The 22,951-nt window shown below is 38.1% G+C and overlaps 1 protein-coding gene across 5 annotated transcripts in view; it reads left to right on the top strand.

The window, feature by feature from the left end:
- HECW2 (HECT, C2 and WW domain containing E3 ubiquitin protein ligase 2) overlaps window positions 1-22,951 on the top strand; it is a 167,102-nt gene that overhangs the window by 112,231 nt on the left and 31,920 nt on the right. For all 5 annotated transcript variants that reach the window (XM_015634347.1, XM_033515891.1, XM_015634348.3 and 2 more), the window contains 11 exons: window positions 2,938-3,021; window positions 4,751-4,860; window positions 8,332-8,452; window positions 10,494-10,607; window positions 14,189-14,341; window positions 16,379-16,477; window positions 17,665-17,794; window positions 18,374-18,520; window positions 18,917-19,031; window positions 19,803-19,888; window positions 21,213-21,325. In XM_015634347.1, the coding sequence (XP_015489833.1) occupies window positions 2,938-3,021; window positions 4,751-4,860; window positions 8,332-8,452; window positions 10,494-10,607; window positions 14,189-14,341; window positions 16,379-16,477; window positions 17,665-17,794; window positions 18,374-18,520; window positions 18,917-19,031; window positions 19,803-19,888; window positions 21,213-21,325 (1,272 nt within the window). The remainder of the gene's footprint in view (window positions 1-2,937; window positions 3,022-4,750; window positions 4,861-8,331; window positions 8,453-10,493; window positions 10,608-14,188; window positions 14,342-16,378; window positions 16,478-17,664; window positions 17,795-18,373; window positions 18,521-18,916; window positions 19,032-19,802; window positions 19,889-21,212; window positions 21,326-22,951) is intronic.

Here is a 22,951-nt window from a genome sequence, read left to right as displayed (position 1 = left end):
ACATTTACAGAAAGGCTGTCCTGACGCTATGACGTCTGGAGGTAATCTTGTATCAATCAGAATTTTTGATGTCTCCCCAGAATTTATAAAATGGGCTATCTACAGATTTTTGCACAGTGCAGCAACATCTGAGGAAGGATGATCTTTGTTGTGTGGTTGTTGTAACTCCCTCCCATGTTTAGACTTGGAAATGGAATGGCAACTTGGATAGTAGTGACCAGAACTGAAACAAATGTATCTATTCTCCCTTGGAAACTAAATTTAAAAAATGCTGCTTTGATTGTTGGCAGTCTCTCCTGTTCAGTGCTGTGTTCCAGAGGCCTACCCAACCTGGCATGGCAGCCAGTACTGGTACTCATTCTTTTTCTGTTTTGTTTTACTTACTGATCCCTTTTCCTTTGTGTCCTGCAAGTTCCCAAAATTCAACAAGCTGCCCTGTTTTGCAGTTTCCCCATGTGTAGTGTAAAAAGTTTTGTGATGTGACTTCTGTGTTAAAGGTGTGGTTTACCTTCTAAAGAAATCCTGGCTGCCAAAACGGAAACAATGTACTAGCAGAATACAAGCTCTCTAGAAAATACAGCAGAAATCCACAGTTCTCAGCATGTCAAAACATTTGTACCGATATCACTATAGGCAAGTTTGTCCCACCAGGTTTGGTTTGAAATCTGCTGGGGAATAGTATACAAACAATTTCTGGTTGCTTGTAGTTTTATTGCTTCATATTCTTTTTTGCAGGGTGCTTGATTTCCTTTAGTGTGATAGCAATCAGTGTAATTTTCTTCATGTGTGTTTTAGGGTTTTTTAACAAATTAGAGTTCAAATTGCTCACAAGACTTGTTGGTATTCCCTGATTCTGCTTCTGGTAGAACCTTGCTTCTTGATTACAGATTCATAATTTCCCACAAACTGAGACTTTCTAAAGAAAATATGGGTTTCAGATTAAAAATGGAAGATCAGAGGATAAAAGATAGAGTTTTCAGTACCTCCTCATTTGCTTGAGATTATATGTCCTTCTGCACATTTGCTTTGGAAGGAGACTGATTTATACCTTAACTGACTTGTGTCAGCAGAATGACTGGGGATTTTAATGAACATAGTTTTATTTTACATTGAATGGGATTGGTCAGAAAAGCCATTCTGTTAAGCTGAATGGTTCCATTCTAATTTTAGTGTTTGAAGTTAGTAATTTGATTAAGGTAAATTACCTTCCATTATACCTCTCCTATATTCTTCTAAAGATGATGCATCAGTAACATTTTCATTTTTATAAAGATGTCAGTTTTATTTTTCTTGGTTAGTCTTTTAAGACCCTGATTTAGCAAATTATTGGAATCCATTTCTGTTCGACACATTGTGAGACATGGACATTGCTGTACACTTGATAAATTAACAGACCTTGATAAATTAACCTGAAATCCTTCAGTATTAATTCTTTGTATAAGAAGAGATAAGAAGTTGAGATTCTATTAATATATAAAATGAAAGTATACTACATGTAGAAAATTGCTGTTTAGAAGTTTCATGGTGGAGTGAGAACATTATATTTAATATATATTTATTGGGCATGTTGCCAAGATTAAATCTTCTTCCAAGCCAGTGCAGATAAAACTGAGAGGCTGCTAAATAATGTAAAAGGCTTCAGGCAAAGGCATCTGTTATACATTAAATATAATTTATATCTTAATGGAAGGTAAAAGGCATATATATTAAAAAACTGTCACTGAAATCACAACTCTTGCTGGTAACCCAGGAAGTCATGGATTGCATTCATGTGGAAGGCTGCGTATATTAGTTAACCCAGATAATGCCCTTCTGGTTTCTGGTGTTGCTGCCAACCAAATGCTAAGATATATCTTGTAATCCACCATTTATTTCCTCCAGCCTTGCCATTTAGGCACTGATACAAAGTGAAGTGGGCTCTGGAAGTGCCCAGATGTCCCTGCCCTGCCAATTGCGTGGGCTGTTTTGGACCTTCTTGTCACTGTTGGTAACAGGACCTGAGGTAGACAGACCTCTGAGCTGAGCTAATGCTGCTGTTCTTATACAGAGGTCTTTACTTTTCTGTTTGTTTGGGGGTTTTGTCCTTTAGATTTGGGACAGGTTTTACTACATAGGTTTGGTTCTTGTTTTCTTTTCCTCCAGAAGTGTAAAGCTAAATTAGAATTTATCTCTACTGTACTGTCATACTGACAAAGAAAAAATATGAAGGATATACTTGTGTTTCAGAATGCAGGGAAAGGCTCTGCAGAGAAAAAGGATAGGAATCCAAGGAATTACATTCAGTACAGATTCTAAAATTCTGTGTGTTATCATGCTCAGAACTTAGGATGCACAGATTCCACAGCAGTGACCAGACTGGGTCTAGGAGAAAGAATGTGTGCTTAGATGAAATAGAGGGGAGAAATAATGCAGTTTTTTTTACTGGAAGATACTGTAAATGCAGTATGGTGTGAAAATGCTGGCTTTAAAATTACAAGTATGCATTGTAATGTATGGCTTGCATTTGTACAGAGACTCAGGTGAGACAGCGCCTCTTTAAAGAGTTCACTTTTGCAGTAGGAATGTTCTCTTACAAGTTTCAGCCTCCTACTTTGAATTCAGAGACAGGGACTTGAGTGTGAATTTGAGGGATTGATTTTCCTTTTATTTTTTTTAAGTTCTTAAGATTTTCTTTTACTGTTTGAGTGCCTGTGCTACCTACAAAGTGCATGAGCATGGAGGAGATGAGGGCAACAGGAGCATCCTTCCTCAGAACTAATGAGCTTTTTGACTGTAATATTTTACTGCTCACATAAACTTGATATGGCAGGGAAAAAAAGTAGGGAAAAGCATAACCCAGAGGTTTCTGATATACTCTGTACTTTTTCTTTGTGCTGTGGTACACCTTGATGCCTTATTTGCAAAAGGTATTTTGAAAGCCTTTTTTTGCTTACCCAGGGAGAAGATCCAGTTCATCCGGACAGAGGGAACACCTGGGCTGGTGCGTTTATCCAGTGATGCAGACCTTGTCATGTTACTCAGGTAGGCGCTGCTGCTGCCCATGCACGTGGAACATGCTGTGGCAGCTGCTGAGGAGCTTTCAGGGAACAGCATGTGCTGATGTTGTCACCCAATCAATTCCCCTCCACTCCTTGGACTTGCAGCTGGGAGAGCTACAGCTCGAGGCTAAGGTTTTATTTTCATCATGTTCAGTTCTAGATGGTAGTTGAAGGTCACACTTTTCACAGGACGATGGAATATGAAAGGCAAATGTAAGAGCACTGTGCTTGTGATTTATATGGGTTTTCCCAGACCACCTTTAATTGTCCTGTTGCATCCAGCCCTGATGCGTAGAAAGGTGGTACAGCTCAGACCTTTATTCAGCCATGTGCCATGTGCTACTTTTAGAATGTATCTCTTCAGTTCTGTGCTTTAGGAAGTGCCTGTTTGTAAAGGCAGATGCTTGAGAGGTGTTTTTATTATTTAGTGTCTCTCTTGCCTCTTCACTGTGCTGTCAAGCATTGTTCCCTTTAGTCAAAGCAATATTCCTACAGACTTCAGGAAATGGGAAGCTGATTCTTTACTAGTTTTCATTTAAGCTATTAACTCCAAAAATCAGGCAGATTTGTTGCTAAAATTAAACCCTTTAATCTTGATGCTGTGCTATCATCCACCGTAAAAGTGCATCAAGAAATTCACAGGTCCTTTAAAATTGAATCTAGTGAAATAGAATTAACATTAGTAGTTGTATTATGAGGCCAGGTTGCATAATGATAATCTTTCCTGGTCCCTAGATCTCCCAAGTTATTACAACTATTAAAAAACTCTCATTTAAAATCTATGTTTGGGCCTTTTTTGAAATGTAAATATTGTTTCTTAAAAAACTTTGAAGATTTTTGTGTAACTTGGAGGAAAATACCATATGGCCAAGACTGTGAAAAGAATGGTCAGGAAGGACCCATTAAAAAAAAATCCATGTAAAAAAAAAGTCTAGCTGTATTTTTGCTGAACAGACTTCATAAGAAGCATCTTTTATTTGAACATTGTTTTCATTGCATTGGGTTGCAGGAGATTGTCTTGCAGTTCTTTCTTTAGCTCAGTTTTTGAAAATAATTTTTACATATTATCACATCAGTTTGTGTCATGTTTCCCATTCCAGATATATATATATGTATATATATGTATATATATATATATATATATATGCATACACACACACACACACACAGATGCAGTGATCAGGCTGCAAAATGTTTTGGGTTTTTTCACCTAGAAAGTTGTGTATCAATAATAGATGAAGCATGAAGTAACTCAACTTGAACAGGCTAGATGTGATACCTAGTTCAGCAGGAGTGTTATTAAACATTAAATGTTATGCTAATGAGCTTACCAGTCAATACACGTAACAAATTCAGATGTGATTCTTAATCCTGGAGGCTTAGTATGTTTCTGAATAAGGTTATTGACCCCTTTGCAATGAGAACATTAAAAAATAAAAAAAAAGAGGGGACCCATGAATTTTCAAGGCTGATTAACTATATTTTAATCTTGAGAACAAATATCCAAATAGCAGTTACTGCTTTCCAGTACTTTCAAAATCTTCTTGAGGAAATGGAAATAAAATATTTTGTAGCACTCTAAGTGTGTACAGTGGAAATAGTAAGTGACTACCAAAGAAAGCAGGTTAACAATTAGAGATTTATCCTTAGAAAGTGAAACCTGCCATTTATTCAAATAAACATGTTCTTTCTTCTTTGCTCCTTTTTGCCAGCTTGTTTGAGGAGGAAATAATGTCGTATGTGCCGCCACATGCCTTACTTCATCCTAGTTATTGCCAGTCCCCGAGAGGCTCGCCGGTGTCTTCGCCTCAGAACTCTCCAGGTAAGTTGCTCAGTCAAAGCTTCTGTAGGGGCTCCATGAAACCACTTCTTATCCTTGATAAGACAAAGATCTAGAACTATTTTTGAGCAAAGTCAACAAGTACAATTGCATTTGACTGTCAAAACTTGGACCTTTGCCTTGGGCTCACAAGATGCTTTGCTGGGTGTATTACATCTTCAGGGGTTGTGATTTTGTACTGACTTGTCAAAAAACATGCAGACTTGTTTCTCACTGATGTGAAACAACTAAGTGACTGCTTATGCCAGCATCCTGATGCCTGGAGAATTAAAAGCATGGATCTAATAACTGTACATTAAAATGGCAATGTGATTGCTGTGGGGCAATGAGGGACAATTTTATGTATAAAAGCCAGCTTGTTATACTTTAACACGAGCTCAAAACCTAGGATGCTGCAGCTGTCTGAATATTCATGTCAGAATGGAATGAAACTGATATTTCAGATTCTAAGTTGCAGATCAGAGCTAAATTATTGCAAGTATGACAAGTTCTCTTTGAAGGCCATGTTGATAGATGTTGCTATGCTTAGTTTCCTCAAGATAATAGATAAAAAAATCGGAAGTGGCTTAAGGGGATTTCTACAAATTTGATAACGAAAGTACAGATAAATAGAGAACATTTGGGGCGTAAGCAACTCTAGATAGTTCTAGACAACAAGAAATTTTTATCAGAAAAAGAGCTGTGATTTTCATGGGCATTTCCCAGTTCATAATAATAAAAAGCTTTGCTTTTTCATGGAACCAGATTAAATGCATTCATCAACATGTGGTAGCTTTTCCTGCTGTTGGACAAAGGACCTCTGTGAGATCTCTCTGAAGGAACTATCTAAAGACTTCAATGATCTTATGGCATTCTGCAAAGCAGTGAAATACAATATTCACATTTATTAATACTTTTAGTATGTGTATGGTTTAGACATAACTGTTTCTCTTTATTTAAAAGAAGGGAACGATGAAATCTGCATGTATGCCTCTTACTTCCAATTGCAAACCTGGCAGTCTTTTATAAATAAAACCAGTTTTGGCTTCCAGAGTTAAGATTTCTTAATCACTGGTATGCATACCAAAGCATGCTGGGCATGGCTTCATTCCAACAAAGTCATTTCAAAATACATTCAGTCTTTAACATGTGATATTCTCATTTACTCACAGTAGCAGCAGATAGTAGAGAATGAACAGTGATGGTTTTAGTCTCATTCTCCCTAAAATTGTAATCTCTCTTCTGTCTAAAAAAAAAATATAGAGAGACCATTGAATCTCCCTGTCAGTCTGCAAGCATGCACATTTGTGTTGGTGTACAAATGACTTTTTTGATGAGAAATTGCAAATAGCCCATGTTTCTATGGAGGCTCTGTGTTTTCTCAGCAGCTAAGTAAGCTGGCTGTGCTGCACTGCATGGGGTGGGGTGTTAAGGATCCATTGTTCAGATCAGTCACAATCACTTGTACTTTCTCTTTTGGGAAAGATGAACAGTCATGAAGCTACTCTTTATATCTGCTTTAGAATATAACCTCTTTGAAAATCAAGTATAATTATCACATTAGTGGTGGTTTTTACCTCTTCCATTAGCATCTTTTGTTCCCAAGGCGGAAGTAATCACTATAATTGCCCAGGAATTTCTTGGCATATGCATCTGATTTGCAGTGAGGACTTGTCATGTGCTGACGGAATATTATTATGCTGATTTCTGAACCATGAAGTAATGTGTTATCAGATTCATGTTTTGTGGTACCCTTCAAAAAAATCCAGCTTCCTTCTGTGGCTAACATTAAAGTTTACTTTTGTTGCCTTTTTCTGGTGATTGCATTTTTGTACGTACTTTGACCCAAAGCAAAACAAACAAGAGAGGGAAAAGGCCAATAGTTAAAAAGCTGTTTAGAGTTTCTGTAAGTTTTCAGGAGATTTCACCTGAGTGTACCTTTGGAAGCTCTTGGTGCTCTCAGAGCACCAAAATGGAAAACCACTGTAGCTCAATCAATGACTATGATCTGTTTTTCCAGAGGGGTCCTTCATGTTCCTTTTGGATCCCTGCAGATTCCATGATATTTACTGTTTCTCCCACACTTCACTTCAAGCCTGGAACAAGTGCCAAGTGTCTTTCTGGTCAGACAGGTCTTTTAAAGACCTGTTAAATGGCATTCAGTGTTGTTAGTGAGCTCACTGCTCTCTGATCTCTGCAGAGATAGACTCTGCAGCTCCTTCCAGCCCCACTTCCGCAGGATGTGCTGTCGCTTTTTCCGTCAGACCCATGGGCTTTGTGGCTGCACTTCTTCCCCTGTCTCTGCCCACAGGCTGAACGGATGCACCTCCTCTCTTTTATTACCTGAAGCCTTGCATTCCCATGCCTTCCCCCACAGTAGCAATCAACTTTACTGTATTGGCTTAGTTTCATGCAGGGAGCCAAAAGTAAACTTGCATGAGGAACTGAGCTAAAAGACAGAACTCTGCATAAAAGTGCTGCTAAACTGTTCATTTGTGCTTTCAGTGCGTTAGAGGTGACCTCTAGTTCCAAAGAAGTACTTGGCAACTTATGCATACTTTACAGCATGAAAAATTTTAAACATCCTCTGAATTTTTTGTGTGGGATGTCTACACAGCCACACAGGGAAGGAGTTTAACTGCCTCCTTGGCACCCTGCCTCGCTGTCGAATCACTGCAAATAATTTATCCAGGGAGGCAGTGAAAGTCCTAATGAGGGCCGTTTTCAGAATAGATCAGACCAAACACCTTATTTGTATATACTGGACTTTTACATGCAATTGTAGGGTGTGCCATTTTTTTTTTTTTTTGTGTACAGTTCTCACCTCTCCTTGCTTTTAAGAAATTGACCCTCAAAAACAGTTTTTCAAAATTAAATTCATTTACATGACAATCATGTATGTTTCTGCGGCCACAGATAAGAAGTTTTACAAACTTAAATTTGGTAGTCTTTCCATTCTTCCTGTATTTCTCTTCCTTGTTACTTCCCCAGGAAAAAGCTTCTGCTAAGGAATTTCCAAATGTTTTCCTTCTTCCTCTTGGTGTAGTCAGCAGGGGCAATGCGGAGTCTAGTCCATTGATACTTAATTTCTGAGTTGCTGTTTTCCTGATAATATTTAAACCACAACAGAACTTTATTGCATGAACTGTTATAACGGTTAGACATAAAGTGTGCTTGAAAAACAAAAAGTCTTTCTAGTTACTTGTGCTGTTCTTTTAATCCATCTTTTGCATTGACCTGGATTTACTCTTTTGAGATTTAATTTTGAAAGATGATACTATTGGAAGTGAGCAACCAAAAAGTCTTGGATGCAGAGCAGATTTGAAGATACGCAGCTTTTAGTCTTTATAAAGGTGACTAAACCAAGCACATGCCATGCATACCTTTTGCTAGTAAGGAGTCTTTCCAGTAGCAGATGGTACATCCATCAGGTCATGTCACTAGGGCTCACTCTTTGCTCCTTGCTCCCTGCAGGTACTCAACGTGCCAATGCCCGAGCTCCAGCTCCGTACAAAAGAGATTTTGAAGCCAAACTGAGGAACTTCTACAGGAAGTTGGAGACTAAAGGATACGGACAAGGCCCAGGGAAATTGAAGTATGTTGAAGCATCTCATGAAGCTGGATTTCTTTTCAGGCAGCTTGCCTTGCCTCATGTATCTGCAAACTTCTTCCCATTAAAAGGAATGCAGATGTTATGGTTACCCAGGCATTTCTGGGAATATAAAACCTGTAATAAAAGACTTACTTAATGCCAGCATGTGATTCACAGTAGAGGATACAGCAAGTTCTGAGCTCCTGTATGCTCCCTCCAACTATGTTTTTGTACAGACAATATTACCAATACGGTGCCAAAAAGAGCTTTGGGAAGAGGCCTGCAGAATAGGAGGCATCTGAATTCTTCCATTATAGCAGCTGCTATGATATAAACAGTTATATTTTCTCATATCTTTTTCCACTAAAAAAAAAACTAGATAGGCCAGTCTTTTGTACATCATTGCCTGTCCTGATACTACAGTCCTTTTTAGTAAAGAGGATTCACATGTTAAATGTTACTAAATACATAGGATTGCCTTAAAAAACAGCTAATATTTTTATTTTAGCAGTCTGAATGCTAGAGTGCTTGAGTGAGGTCTTGCCTCCTTCATTTATTTGCTAATCATGTGATTATGTGCTGTTATATATCAGGATTGTCCTCACAAGATACTTTCAAAATTTTGTAAATTGCCAAGTCTTGTGCCAGTTAACAAGCTCACAGCCATGAGGCACTAGAACATGATTTAATAATTTCCTCTGTTATAAAAAGGGGGTTTTCTATCTGTTTTTGGGTTTGGTTTTTTTTTATAAATTTCCTTCAGCCAGTCACTTCTCTTATTTTGCAGAAATCTGTGCAAAGCTCAAACTTCATTCATGTGAGCTTGTAACAAGTTCTGCAAACTGAAATGGGATTAAAATGGTGTTGTTTAGACAAGTCTTAAGAGGCAAAGGTTGAGCAGTTTCATATAATGAAATCATAAACAGTAAAAATCTTGTCTGTGAAAACTTTGTCCTGAATGCTTGGGCAAATAACTGGTGGGGAACATTCTCTCCCTGTAATATCTGTTCCATTTCTTACACCCTTTTTTCCCTGTCCTTTCTTCCCTGACCTATTTGCCAGCACACTGTAGATTTTTAAGCTGTAATTTTACATGTGAATGGAAGTTTTCTCTGGGTTGCTTTCCCAGGCAGCAGTGCTGACCTGTTCAAAGCAGGGCCCAGCACAGCTCCACTGCTGCCTGGGTCCTCTTGTTGTCCAGGTACCTGCTCAGTTGCTGGGTTCTCTCCTTGCATGTCCTCGGCAGGATGGCTCAGGGCACTCACTGGGCTCTGCAGGGCCAGCAGGGGCTGTGCAGGAGCCTGCGGTGGGTTCAGCTGCCTTCCTGCAGGCAGCAGCGGCTGCTCTCTGACAGGCACACACAGAAGGCAGTATTTGAATATAAAGCAAGTGAAGTTTCAGGAAACTAGTTAAACACATTTTTATAAAATGTTTAATTAAGGAGGATTCTTTCACCTCTTATTTTATATCTTTATGACACTTCCTCATTTTCACAATTTTCCTTTCAGAAGGTCCATTGTGTTTTCACACGTGATGTTTCAGTGGGGTTTTCTACCAATAATTGCCATTCCTTGTAGACCTTTTGTACCATCATGCACTCAAGGATAATGTAGGAATGTGTGTTTCTGGGTTTACCATACTGTGATTTGCCATGGTTTTATCATTTCCTGTGTTAAGAGATTTATTTTTATGGAAAAGATTAGATTCCTGCTCCCAGTAAAACTCACTTTAGGGGCCCAGCTTTACTAAAGGATTTCAGACTTGATGAAAATGCCAGCTTCAGGGCCTTTCCCCTTAAGACTTTAATTTAAGGAAGAACCAAGGTAGACAAACAACTACACTTTGTACAAGGGACATTTTATTGAAATCTAAAGTAGACCGTTGAAGGAAATAGACTAAGAGGAGCTTCCTGATCTGGATAAAATTATCCAGCAGAAACAGATATATCTGAAATCACCCTGTTACTATCCTGCAGTGTAAATGGTTGTTTCCAAATGTGGTTCATGTTCACAAATTGCTGTTTCAAAATAATTTTGCCCTTCAGATTAATCATCAGGAGAGATCACTTGCTAGAAGATGCCTTTAACCAGATCATGGGCTACTCAAGAAAAGACCTGCAGAGAAATAAACTCTATGTCACGTTTGTTGGGGAAGAAGGGTGAGTAGAACAGGAAAGTATCTGTGGTCTGAGAATTCTGTCTTGCATCTCCTCTCTCACCAGCCTTGTTGTCTAGAGTGAAAAGAGGAAGGACTGCAGTCAGGAAATGCCACATACACAAGCCTAGAACTTACAGCTGTTCAAGATGGCTTCTTAAGCATTTTGCAATATCCTGCCTTTGCAGAAGTAATGTGAATGCTTGTGTGAATTTTCCCAATAGTTGGTGTGTGTCTCAGAATGTTGCTGGGAAAGCAAATTAAAAACCAAACAACTTTCTAGTGTTATTCATATTTCTTTTCTCTCAGTGCTGTTGTGTCTGCAGGGCTTACCTAAAGACAGCTGCCATTTGTTGGAGGGAGAGTGCTCTCGGAGTAGGCTATGGGCTCAGTCCTTAATTTAGCCCCTGTCTGAGGCACTGGGAGCAGAAAGCCCTCAGTGCAACAGGAGGTGTTCACTGCCTCTCCATGCCAGTGAAATCAAAGGGCCTTGTGCCTCTCCACAAATAAAAGCAACTGGGCTGTTGTCAGTTGTTAAAAAAGCCCAAATATTCCCCACACTTCTAAGTCCTGTTCGGAGAACTCTCAGTCCGTGTCTAATGAAAGTCTAATGTGTTACAGATTGTGAGATGAGCTCTGCAAAGCAAGATGTGGTTAGATTTCCTCTGCTAGTGAAAATGAAACAATGTACTGTTTGCTGCTTTTGTCTCTTGATTTGTGCCCCCTTTGGCAGTTCTTAAAGCCCACTTGTCTGTTGTTGAAACAGTTCATGAATATATTTGTAAATACATTCAAACTTTTATTCCATGATATTCAGAAAACTGCAGCACAGCTCTTGGAATGCTGTAGTGTGTGCTATTGCAAAGTTGTAATAGAGACATCTCTTACAAGATTAGATAAAATTAGTATGTCTTTGAAAACCTCTAAATCATGCTGTTTGTTTAAAGTTCACTCTGAAGCACTCACTGTTTAATAAAGATGCAGTGAAGTCTTAAAATAAAGGATGTTGACAGCTGAGAGCCAAGTGTGGACTTGTTCATATAAATAATATCACCATGCTGTCTGAGGAAAAACTCAGAACTGGAATGGCAAGGCTGGTACACAATGAGATTATGCTGTATTGACAAAGGAGGGTGGGGATGCAGGAGCAAGGCCTGTTTTACACAGCCCCTACCAGCCTTTACTTTCACAGCTGCAGACTCAAATCAGATTTAAAAATGAAAGGGAAAGTTTTAAATCATACATGAGATAGAGATTGATCCAGATACACCATCTCCTTTCATCAGACCTCAGACTTTTGCATTTCATCACTCAGCAACACAAAGAGTGACCTGGAAATGGGGGTGACACCTTCTGTCCCCATTATATCCAGCTTTACAAGAGACTCTAGCCTTAATGGAAAAGAATCAGTTAATTAAGAGCAAAGTCAAATTAAAATTATGTCAGTCCTTTATTTACACATCTGTATTTTTAATGAAGAAAGGATGTGTGCAAACAGTGTTGTTTCATAAGAGATGGTGCAAGGATATGTATCACATCCAGCTACTCATTTGGCCAGGTGAAGAAAGACAGGTCAGGGTGGAGGAGAGGAGGAATACTGAAAGTTAATTGTTTCCTATTTGCTTCTCCTTTTTTACGAGTTTAAGTAGGAGTTTGCTTTTGCATTTCTTTTCCTCTTGGTAAAGAGATGTAAGTCATAAAGTAATGGGTAAGGAAATACATACATAATACAACATTTTAGTAATTACTGATTTATTAGTGTGTAAAATAGTGAGTGGGCAATTCAGACATGGTTATTGCTGTTCAAGCTTCATCAAGTCTTCAGTTTCTATACTCATCAATTGTGATGCACATGTAATTGTTTTTATACACCATAATTCATGTGGTGATACATTACAAAAATTCAGATAGAAAGAATATGGTTCCTTGTTTTTCCTGAGTTCTTTGAACTACTAGGAGAAGCTGCTTTGCATTTAAAAGTGGTAAATCTGAAGTATTAATGGTGCTTCCTAGGATACATGAGTCATGTTGCCAACAACATATTACTGTCCTGAATATCCAAATGCCCCACAGTTGCAGCTGTTGTGTGGTTGCATACCTCTTGTATGAAGTTTTCTCACCCTTGTGCCAAGCCTTTAATTGTAGGATAAATCTCACTGGCAGTGCAAGACTCTCTTGATTGATTTACTTAACGTGACTCACAGTAACTGCATACAGAGGGAGCTGTATGAAATGGCTGATAGTCAAATTCACAGTTTCCTTTCTATCTCAGGATTTCATAGTGTGTCTGATTATCTCAGAAGTTTGCAAGAGTCTTCCAAGTGACCCTTTACTTCATCCTGGTATTTGTGCCAAGATTAAGATCCAACAGTTGTCCATGGTATCAAACCATTTTTGATTATTTTTTTCTCTGATTTATTGATGTAATCAACACCTTCTTGCCAGGGTAAGGATCTGTTTCAGTACTTCACTGCTGAAGCTTAGCAGAAGTGAAATGCTTCCAAGTGACTGAAGGGAAAATGTTTTTTATTCAGCTGAGGAAAGAGGGTTTGTCCTTAGCTTGATAATGGCACCTAGCCTTTACTTTCCTGACAACTTCTTCCTCAAAAACAACTCTCATTTGTGGTTGTATTTTGTAAAAGTTTATGAGCCAAAACATTCATAGCAGAACTTTGTGAAAGCTGACCTTCTCAGTGGCACTTCTGTCTTGCATTGTCTTAGTGCATGAGTCAAATATTAAAACTTAGGTCTATAAAAGATGTATCTTTTTATCTATTTGTTAGGGTTATAATATTCTCTATTCCTCACTGGAAAACCCCTAGTTTTCTGTTTTCCAACTCTTAACAGAGCATTAACATCATACCTAACTCATTTTGCTGGTGATCTGCAAATGTCACAATTCAGTCTCAGTGCATTGTCAGCAATGACTTTGTTTATCATTCAGGAAGAAGGGGTTATTTAGATTCATTAGTACTGGAATCTTGAAATAGGGAAAAAAAAGAAGAAAACAATAAAAAAAAAAACAACAAAGGAAGTGCACTCTCCAAAAGACATTTAAATGCACTCGAGTTTGGAAGACAGACAAGAAAATTTAGACCAAGAAATATAAATCACTGAAGCAATCTGAGACTATATTGCTGGGGAAAACAGAAATATTATCCCTCAAATTGTCCTCTGGTTGCAAGTCTGTAAAGACAAAACATGACCATTGTTTATTTTCATTGTTAATTTGTCAGATGCAGATAAGTCTGATTTTGGCTCTTTTCATGATTTTCCTCCTCCCCACCCTACCCACCCCCAGTTATTTGGTTATATTCCTGTGGCAAAGAGGCCATTAGAGCTGGAGCCAAAGCTTTTTTCTGTGAGCAGCCCACATGGAGAGCTTCATTCCAGTCCTCCAAGCCATTCCATTTTAAAATAGTCCCTTGAGAGTTCCACATACTTTGGCATTGGGCAATCTGCATGGATAAGGGTTTTGGTTAAAATCTTACGAAATTTTAATCAAAATATAGTGTATGGAATGTAGATTTTTTTTTTTTAAAAAAAAAAGTTTCTTCATAGTAATGTCAGGTTTTTTCTTTAAAGGTTGGACTACAGTGGACCATCAAGAGAGTTTTTTTTCCTGGTGTCCAGGGAGCTCTTCAATCCATATTATGGTTTGTTTGAATATTCAGCCAACGATACCTACACAGTACAAATAAGTCCCATGTCTGCTTTCGTAGACAATCACCATGAGTGGTAAGAATTATTTTCTCTTTGTTTTTCAGATACATTTTCTGTTATTCCCACTTGTAGAGCAACTGCTCAAATCTGCTCAGACTTGTAACACAGAATCTGATCTTTTTAACCAGCAGCAAAATAATTGCATTTCTTTGGACTTCCCTGATTTTGGTTTCTCTTGTGGTTTTTAAATGATCTTATTTCTCACAAGGTCAGCAAAATTATGATTTGGAACATGTACCATGGGATTGTCTCACAACACAACTCCCTGCATTTCTTGTACATTAGCAGTCATTTCATGAAAGCAATATTAACCTCTTGTGTATTAGAAAAAAAGCAAGAAAAAATAACAACATACTGACTTTTTGTCAGCTAAGGAGATGAAGGGAGGTTTCAGACATGTATTGCTGTATGTAGTTTTAAGTCTAATTATGAGTCTTCCTAAAGAGTACAGAGATCTCCTCAGTGGAAAAACCCTGACATACCTATTGGAAGTTAATCTGTAGTGATACCTTGATTGGGGGTAGGGAGAAAACTCCTGATCACACAGCTTTGAAACAGTCCGTACATTTGTCCATGCTTCTAAAATGGTTATCAAGGATTTTTGCATAATCACATTTTCACAATTATAAGCCAGTTTAAATCACCCTCAGTTGATTTAAGCCATGGCATCACCATAAATCTGTAAAGCCGTGCTGTGACTATTAACAGAGAATTCTGCTGTGTTAAGTAGTTGGATTACATTAATAGCGGAAAGACAACTGCTCATCTCTGTAGATATGCACTGAGTTCTTATTTTTTGAAGGCCAGTTATGAAGAATGAGTGTCAGAGGGGAATCTCATTACTAATTTTACAAATTAAAAGAAAATTAACTGGTTGGCAGCTCGGTTAGTTGAAGCAACCTGCCTGTTGAACTCCAGTACTTCAAGTCTCTATTGGAAAGGCAGAACAGACTGGCAGAGAGGTGAGAGAAAATCCTTATGTGCTATGCAGCTTCTGCCAAAACTTTTATTCATCCCTGGCTTCTGCAGTGCTTGACCAGAGACCTTGGGAATGAAGGAGGCATGACCCCTATCTCTTTTTGGGAGTGCTGGTTTTATACAGCCCCAGGGGGAATTCAGAAAATGCAGCTGTGACAAGCAATTAGCGCATGGAAAGGAGAAGGCTCTGCATGACACATCCTCATCTTACAAACATTGTACAAGCAGGTATAATAAAGCCCTAATTTTTCCAAGAAAAACATTGTAAATGATACATAAAAAGAAAGTTCAAGAAACATTTACTTTGAAAACAAACACTAGACTTTAATCTAGTTCTAGAAATGTGGAAGAGTTTTCACAATGGATCTTGATTCTCATGGGAATGTTTGCAAAGACCCTCCTATTTCAAGGTGCTGCCATCTGATCTCAACCCTGGCAAACTTCTTCCTTACACACCCAACAAAGTGAAGATAAAGGAAGAAAGAGAGAGCTGAGAGAAGGAGATACAGATCCTGTTGACATAGGGCTGAAGATCACTGCAATACATGAAAAACTGTCTGGCCCTGTGAAAACATACATAGACCTCCTTAACCACAGTCAGAAGAGGGAGCAAGGAGCCACTGTAAGCAGGAAAGACAGACAGCATGAGCTGTCAGGCTGGGAAAGAGTAGAAAAACCTTTGGCCTCTCTGTAACATGAAAACAAATTAATCCTATAGGGGTATGGAATGAAAATAGGCAGTGGATATAATTTTGGGAGATAATGTGTTTATAAAGTGGCCGCTCTGGCAGTGGCTGATTGGGTTAAGTATGGATTTGACTTTTTTGAGCAGTTGTAACTTAGGTATCTGAGGGATTTTCCACACCCTGCAGACTTGTTTTTTTTTAATCTTTTTTTTCCCCCCTGTCCCTTACTGAGAATGTTAAAGAAACCCAAGAAATAAACAAAAATACCACAATTTAGACATAGCTGTCTGATTTAATAATACTGTTTGGAAATACATGCACGTTTTGATGACCGAGCAGTGTACCAACCATAGTTTCAGTATCATGACTGTAACTCTTTCTCTTCCAGGTTCAGGTTTAGTGGTCGAATTCTTGGTCTTGCTCTGATACATCAGTATTTGCTGGATGCCTTTTTTACAAGACCTTTTTATAAAGCCCTTCTTCGAATGTGAGTAGAATTGTTCAGTCTCCTCTTTTGTTTGGTTCCTTCCCCATCAATGATGCCATTTTGTGTATGGATTATTCATGATGCTTTATTGACAAAGGAGACAGACCATTATTTCTAATTCAATAAATTTATTTAATTCCATTACTTATTTTTTTTTAATTTCCTTGTTTCCAGAACCTCAGAATGTTGTTTGTGATCAGTATGAGAACCTCGTGTTTTGTTGTAGCCCTGTTACCAGCTTTATTCTGCAAAATTGTAGATTTGAAGATGTACAATGAAATGCTGTGGGCTTATTCCAGATATTAATAGAGTTCTTATTCATTTGTCATGTAATGACTCACAGGATAGGATATGAATCATTTCATAACTTAGACTGCACCATCTATTCTCAGAAGTAAACTGATTGTTGGCAATCTCCATTTTGAGGAGCTGTACTTTGATAGACTTCAGACTTAGTCTCCAGAACTACTGCTTCTGTTCTGGCTGAAACAAGGGGAGATGTGCTTTCTCAGCATGTCTGGAACCTAAGATCCAATGAATTTAAGGTGCTTTACTTTTATTTGGAAGCTGGTTATGAGAAGTCTGGAAGCATTTTTTTTTTTCTATAAAACATTGCATGTTTGAGTAGTGGAGAGTAATTAATCCATTCGTACTGCACATGTGTTTCAAAAACACCTAAATGCTAGCAGCGTCATTTTGGTAAGAAGGACATGGTAAGGGAAAGTATGGCAAAAGGTAAAAAGATCCTTCTGTGGTAAGCTTGAAATTTAAGCAGCTCAACAAATGATGAGAGATGAGGCAGTGTAGCCACATAAATAAAAAGAACACTGCTTGCTTGTTAAAAAACCTTACAATTTCTTTTATTATTTGAATTCTTTGTTTCTTCAATGTATGTATTTTCATAATTCCTGAATGTGCTTCACAGGAAACATGGGGCAGACTCACCATAAGCTAAAGAAGCAATGTGTCTTCAAATTAAATTCTGGAGTTTTGTGTATTTGCAGAGTTACTTTGTGTTATATAATAACTGCTGTTACCAGGCAAATAAACAGAGATTTGAAATTGTCCTCTTTATTGATGTTTCTCTTGGCTCCCATTCACAGTCTGTTTTGTCTGAGTTTACTTTCTGAGCACAGGCTGCTGCCATCATCTGTATTTATGTGTTTTCTTCTTCTTTCTTCTGTCAGACTCTGTGACCTGAGTGACCTGGAATATCTGGATGAAGAGTTTCACCAGAGCTTGCAGTGGATGAAAGACAATGATATACATGATATCCTAGATCTCACATTTACTGTAAATGAAGAAGTTTTTGGGCAGGTGTGCAAATTTCTTCATTTCCTTCATGCATTCAGCTGCCAGATAAACATTTATTTGGACAGAAGAAAAAGTGTCCCTATATGCTACTTTGAACTTGTATTTAAAAAATTTCTGCTGGTGAAACCAATGTTGAAATCCAAGGAGGAATTATTATTTGTACCCAGTCAAATGTGTTTTTCTGGTTAAGGAGATTTTCTGGAGAGTATCTGAAATATCAAGACTTTAGGATTGCTTTGCTAGAGGTAGTTGACCTGGATTTAATTGCAGCAAAGTTGCCATTCAAAGGTATTACAACACCATTGTTAAGGTATTACTCAGAAAACTTCACAACTTTAATCACTTATTCTCAATTTATTCTTAATACTAATTACGTAGATTTCTCAGACTAAATGGAATTTAAAATACTATTTGAAAAAAGCTTTTTTTATATGTTCTCTCTCTTCACATATTTCAGTTTGCTAGTCAGGCTTGGTTAGTGATTTTGAGGAACTACTTCAACTTAAAAATTGAAATTACTACAATTCCTTCTTTTGACTTTATAATAATTGTGTTGTCACTTGGTCATTTTTTTGTTCTAAGATCACAGAACGCGAACTAAAACCAGGAGGTGCCAATATCCCAGTCACTGAAAAGAACAAGAAAGAATACATAGAGAGAATGGTGAAATGGAGAATTGAGAGAGGAGTTGTACAACAAACAGAAAGTTTAGTTCGTGGTTTCTATGAGGTAAAAAGCTCCAAAATTAAATTTACTTCCTTACTCTTTCCAAAATATTTTTCTTCTCATATACATTTCCAAAATACGGGGTCCCAGATATAATCAGAAGTGTCCTAGCAGATACTGGAAGAGGAAGGGAGGGTAAAAAAATTTTTTTTAGTCATTGATGTAAAGAGTATGGTTATCTTCTTTGCGCTGGACAATACTCTCCATCATTGTATGATTAACACTGCATCCTTGCTCTCTTTCTGCATTGGGTCTCTGAGACTTGTTTGTTTAAAAAGATAAAACCTGAATCCTGCATTACTGAAATGATACCTGGTAAATACCTCATTAGCAGACTTTATGGGGAGGTACAACTTAGTACATGAATAAAGCTGCTATGTACTTAATTTCCTTTCACAGGTGGTTGATGCAAGACTGGTGTCTGTATTTGATGCCAGAGAACTGGAACTGGTTATAGCTGGAACAGCAGAAATTGACTTGAGTGATTGGAGAAATAATACAGAGTACAGAGGAGGTAACTTGAATTTTGACTTGTCCAGTGAAAGTGTCGAGGACTGTGGAACTACCCAGCTCTCGAGACAGTAGAGAACCATCCCATGAGATACATTTATAGTAACTTTTGAACTTCTCTGGTTAAGTTAGTGTTAGGGGAAGGTAATTTGTCCATTTTAGTTTGCTTCATTGCATCCCCTTGCAGCTCTTCCCTGGCTGTTCTTGCCCAGACAGCACAACAAAGCACCCTTCTCCGCAGAAAGTACCAGCTGCACACTGGGAGGGTACCTCCCAGACATGGGAGAGAAATGGAAATGGTAGCCATTCTTAGTCAGATATTCCTCTTTTTTTTACACACTCAAGGCTGACAGGAAATCAGAAGAAATCCTGGTGGCTGCAGGCTAGTAGTTGAGATAATTTGAGAACCACAGAAGATTTGGGAACTGTGAGATACTGTGAGACAGATGGTTGTAGCATCATTTGTAGCTTTGGATAGATAAATACCACAGTATTGGAATATTTCAAGAATTGGTGTTCCTGTTAATGACTGATTAATGGAAGAAATGTTTGCAGAAGGGATCTCACTTCTTTTTGTCATGTCATATTCATTCTCTGCCTTTAGGATTTTTAAGCATTTTAGAAATATTTTTCTTTCCTCTCCTGCCTTTTGATGCAATTGGATAACGAATATGGCATTATTGTGACTCGGGTTACACTAGCAAAAGCTTACTAATTATTTCCTCAACCACTTTCATAGCATCTAAAAGTATAAAGACTCTTGTTGTTTTAACAGGTTATCATGACAATCACATTGTAATTCGGTGGTTTTGGGCTGCTGTGGAAAGGTTCAACAATGAACAACGACTAAGACTTTTACAGGTAAGAAATAAGCTGATCTGCATAAAAATAATTGAATTTTCATGCTAAACTAGCCCCATCCTGGTTAGGAAACCTGTAAATTATGGTGATGTTTGCTAGTGGGAATAGCCTGAGTCAGAGGCTAAATTAAATGTAATAAATTCAAGTGACAGAAGCTCACAGCTATTTTTATAGATTTCTAAGTTAAAAATTACATTTAAGTTACAATGGCTGAGGTCAATAATCCTTTACTGTTGTTTGATTAAAAGTACATTAAGACTCCTAAAGATAGAAAAGGAAAACTGTGTAATTGGTTATGTCATTAGGTAGAAATGTTAATAGTATTTATACAGCTTAGGAAGGAAAAAGCTTAGATGGAAGTTCAAGGCCTCAAATTATAAAATAATGATGGAAACTTTAAAGTCAGTCCAATTCCATTTTCACTAAACCTGCAGGTTGCAGTCATTCTGCAGCTGGAGGACAAAATATCTCAACAGAAGAATATTTATACATGTGCATTTACTACTGAGTTAAATTTTTTAAGGTCAGGTTACATCCATCCTATCCACTGCAAAGCATACCACGTTATTGATCTTATATGAAATCTGCTGTTTTTAGCAATTCTGAATTTTTATCTGATTGCTGAATTATGAAGAATTCTCTTTTTTGAATCCATTTCAGTATTTAAAAAAAAAACTGTAAAAAAGCAGTGTGGAACATCTCATTTGATGGAGAGACAGAAATGTGTTCCTATCACATCTTCTAGTCAAAAGTTTTATAACATCCAGGTCATTGCAAATTTAGTAGTCTGTGATCTGTTAAAAGCTATGTTTGATCTGATCATGACAGGTTGTAAATAAAACTGCTCACCCATCAGTATTTCAGCAAATGTCAGTGAGCATTCCTAACCTTCAGAATTTAGTCCTTTTCTTACAGGAGTTAATTGTGGTTTATAAAGCAGTGGAAATCTATATAGCTAGAAAGGCATAACACAAAGCCACCTGACATTATTACTTTTTGTATTAATTCCTTTTAATGCAGGAAACAGCAGCAAAAAACTCACTTAGGCTTAAGTCTGAGTAACTGGATACTGATAGTGTGTTATTCTACAGTACTTATGCAGCAGAAAACCTTTGGAGGAGATTAATCTGCTAAGTTGCCTCTTGCAGAGCCCAGCCAGGAAGTAGTGTGTTTGCCCTTAGCCTCCGTGTAAAGTAGCATTTATTGCTTGTGCCTCACGGATTCCCTTGCTTTGCAAATGCTTTTCCAAAAGTGTGTGCTGCTGTGAATGTCTCCCCCAGCCCATGTGTGCAGGCCCTGTCCTGACGTGTGTTTGTGCTGGCAGTTTGTCACAGGCACCTCCAGCATTCCCTACGAAGGCTTTGCCTCTCTCCGGGGGAGCAACGGGCCCAGGCGCTTCTGCGTGGAGAAGTGGGGGAAGATCACTGCTCTTCCAAGGTACAGCTCTGGGGGCACTAATGCCAGGGTGGCTTCCCAGTGCCACTCTCTGGGGTAACAGAGCACCTGTTTGACAAACATTAACAAGCTTTCACTGAATATGCAAATATACCTTCCCTTACTTGCAAATTTCCTTCTCAGTTGTCACAGTGTCTGATGCACCCATTTTGGTTTGAACTCAGCTTTGTTCCCTTAAGGTGGACAAGGCAGTGTAACTGTGGCTGACATACATATTGTAGTGTTTTTGTCATGGAAAATTATCTTAGAATGATACTACTTCTGACTTTCTTTGTTACATTTGATTAAATGTGCAAGTATTTACTTACTGAACATGCAGTTCACAAGTTGGAAGCAAAACTTAACATGACTTGAAATAGCTCTTGTGATGATGTCTGACTGAAAGCTACTATCATATTTTTTGTATCAGACACAGGCTTTATATTATAGTTTAGTAATAAATTTTTTATGTTTGGTCTGATGTCGAGTGTTAACAAACACTGAAGAGGCAAGTTGTGAGTGCAGAATAGGTTGGGAGGGAGACATTTCACTTGAGAAGCAGCAAGAGAGACAAGAGAAGGTAAGGATTTCAAAGAGAACAAGTAAGATCAATTGAAATATGTGAAGAAGGTAAAGGTATGGTATGAGAGTCCAAGATATGAAAGCAGGAGTTGAGTTGTACAAGCCCTTGCAATTTACATTGGGTAGGGCAGGTTTAGAGGAATAGGATGAAAAGATTAAAAAAAAACAAAAACCAAACCTTTCCAATTTTTACAGCAGAAAAAATAATTCTTTTCAGAGGTCCATGGTAACAATACCAGGACTAGACTAATACTAACATGTGATGAAAAAAACACCTTCTCTTGGTTTCTTCATTGAAAAAATCACAGGTTCTTGTCTTTACTTTGATCATACTGATAGCTGGGAGATTTTCTTTCACCTGTGAAAGAGCTGTGATTCTGCAGCCTCTAGAATGGATTAGAGGTGGTTAGACACAGATTATTAGTGTGTGGAGTGTGGGCAACCTAACTCTGCTTCATCAGACCTCAGCTTTAGTATGCTGTGTACAGCCTCTGAAGGCAGCTTTGGGCTGGGCTGATCCATGGAGGAGACTCAACACTAATCATAAACCCCCACTCCTCATAAACAAGATGCCTCGGGATTAACTTGCATTCAGAGTCTCATCTTAGACACAGTGTGGCTGTCAGAGACACACAGAGTCTCTCTGACCAGCAACCTGTAGGTTTTTCCTCCAGCACAAGGTCAAAGGCAGAAATGTCTCTTGGGTTGGCTCCTGCCATCAGAACCACATGGAGAAGGTCATGGACTCAGAAGTGGTGCTGTGAAATCCACAGGCACTGCGGGTGGCCTTTAAACAGAGCCATCTTTCCTGTTTACAGCACAAATAACAGGAAAGTTGCCTCAGCCAGGCAACTGAGGATTAAAGGAATCCAAATCCTGAAAATCAGTTTCATCTCAAATATTCTGTTTCATCTGGGGGCTTAGTAATATCTTGTAGCCCAATAAGTCTCCTTTATAGTTTGATTATGATTGGCCTATGGACTAGCATTGATTTTGTTTAAAAAGTAAAAGCTGTGACTTTTTAGAAAAATAATTTCTGACTTCAAA

Source organism: Parus major, chromosome 7, assembly GCF_001522545.3.
Source record: "Parus major isolate Abel chromosome 7, Parus_major1.1, whole genome shotgun sequence".
In the NCBI taxonomy this organism is placed as follows: domain Eukaryota; kingdom Metazoa; phylum Chordata; class Aves; order Passeriformes; family Paridae; genus Parus; species Parus major.
This window is presented reverse-complemented; position numbering and strand designations above follow the sequence as displayed.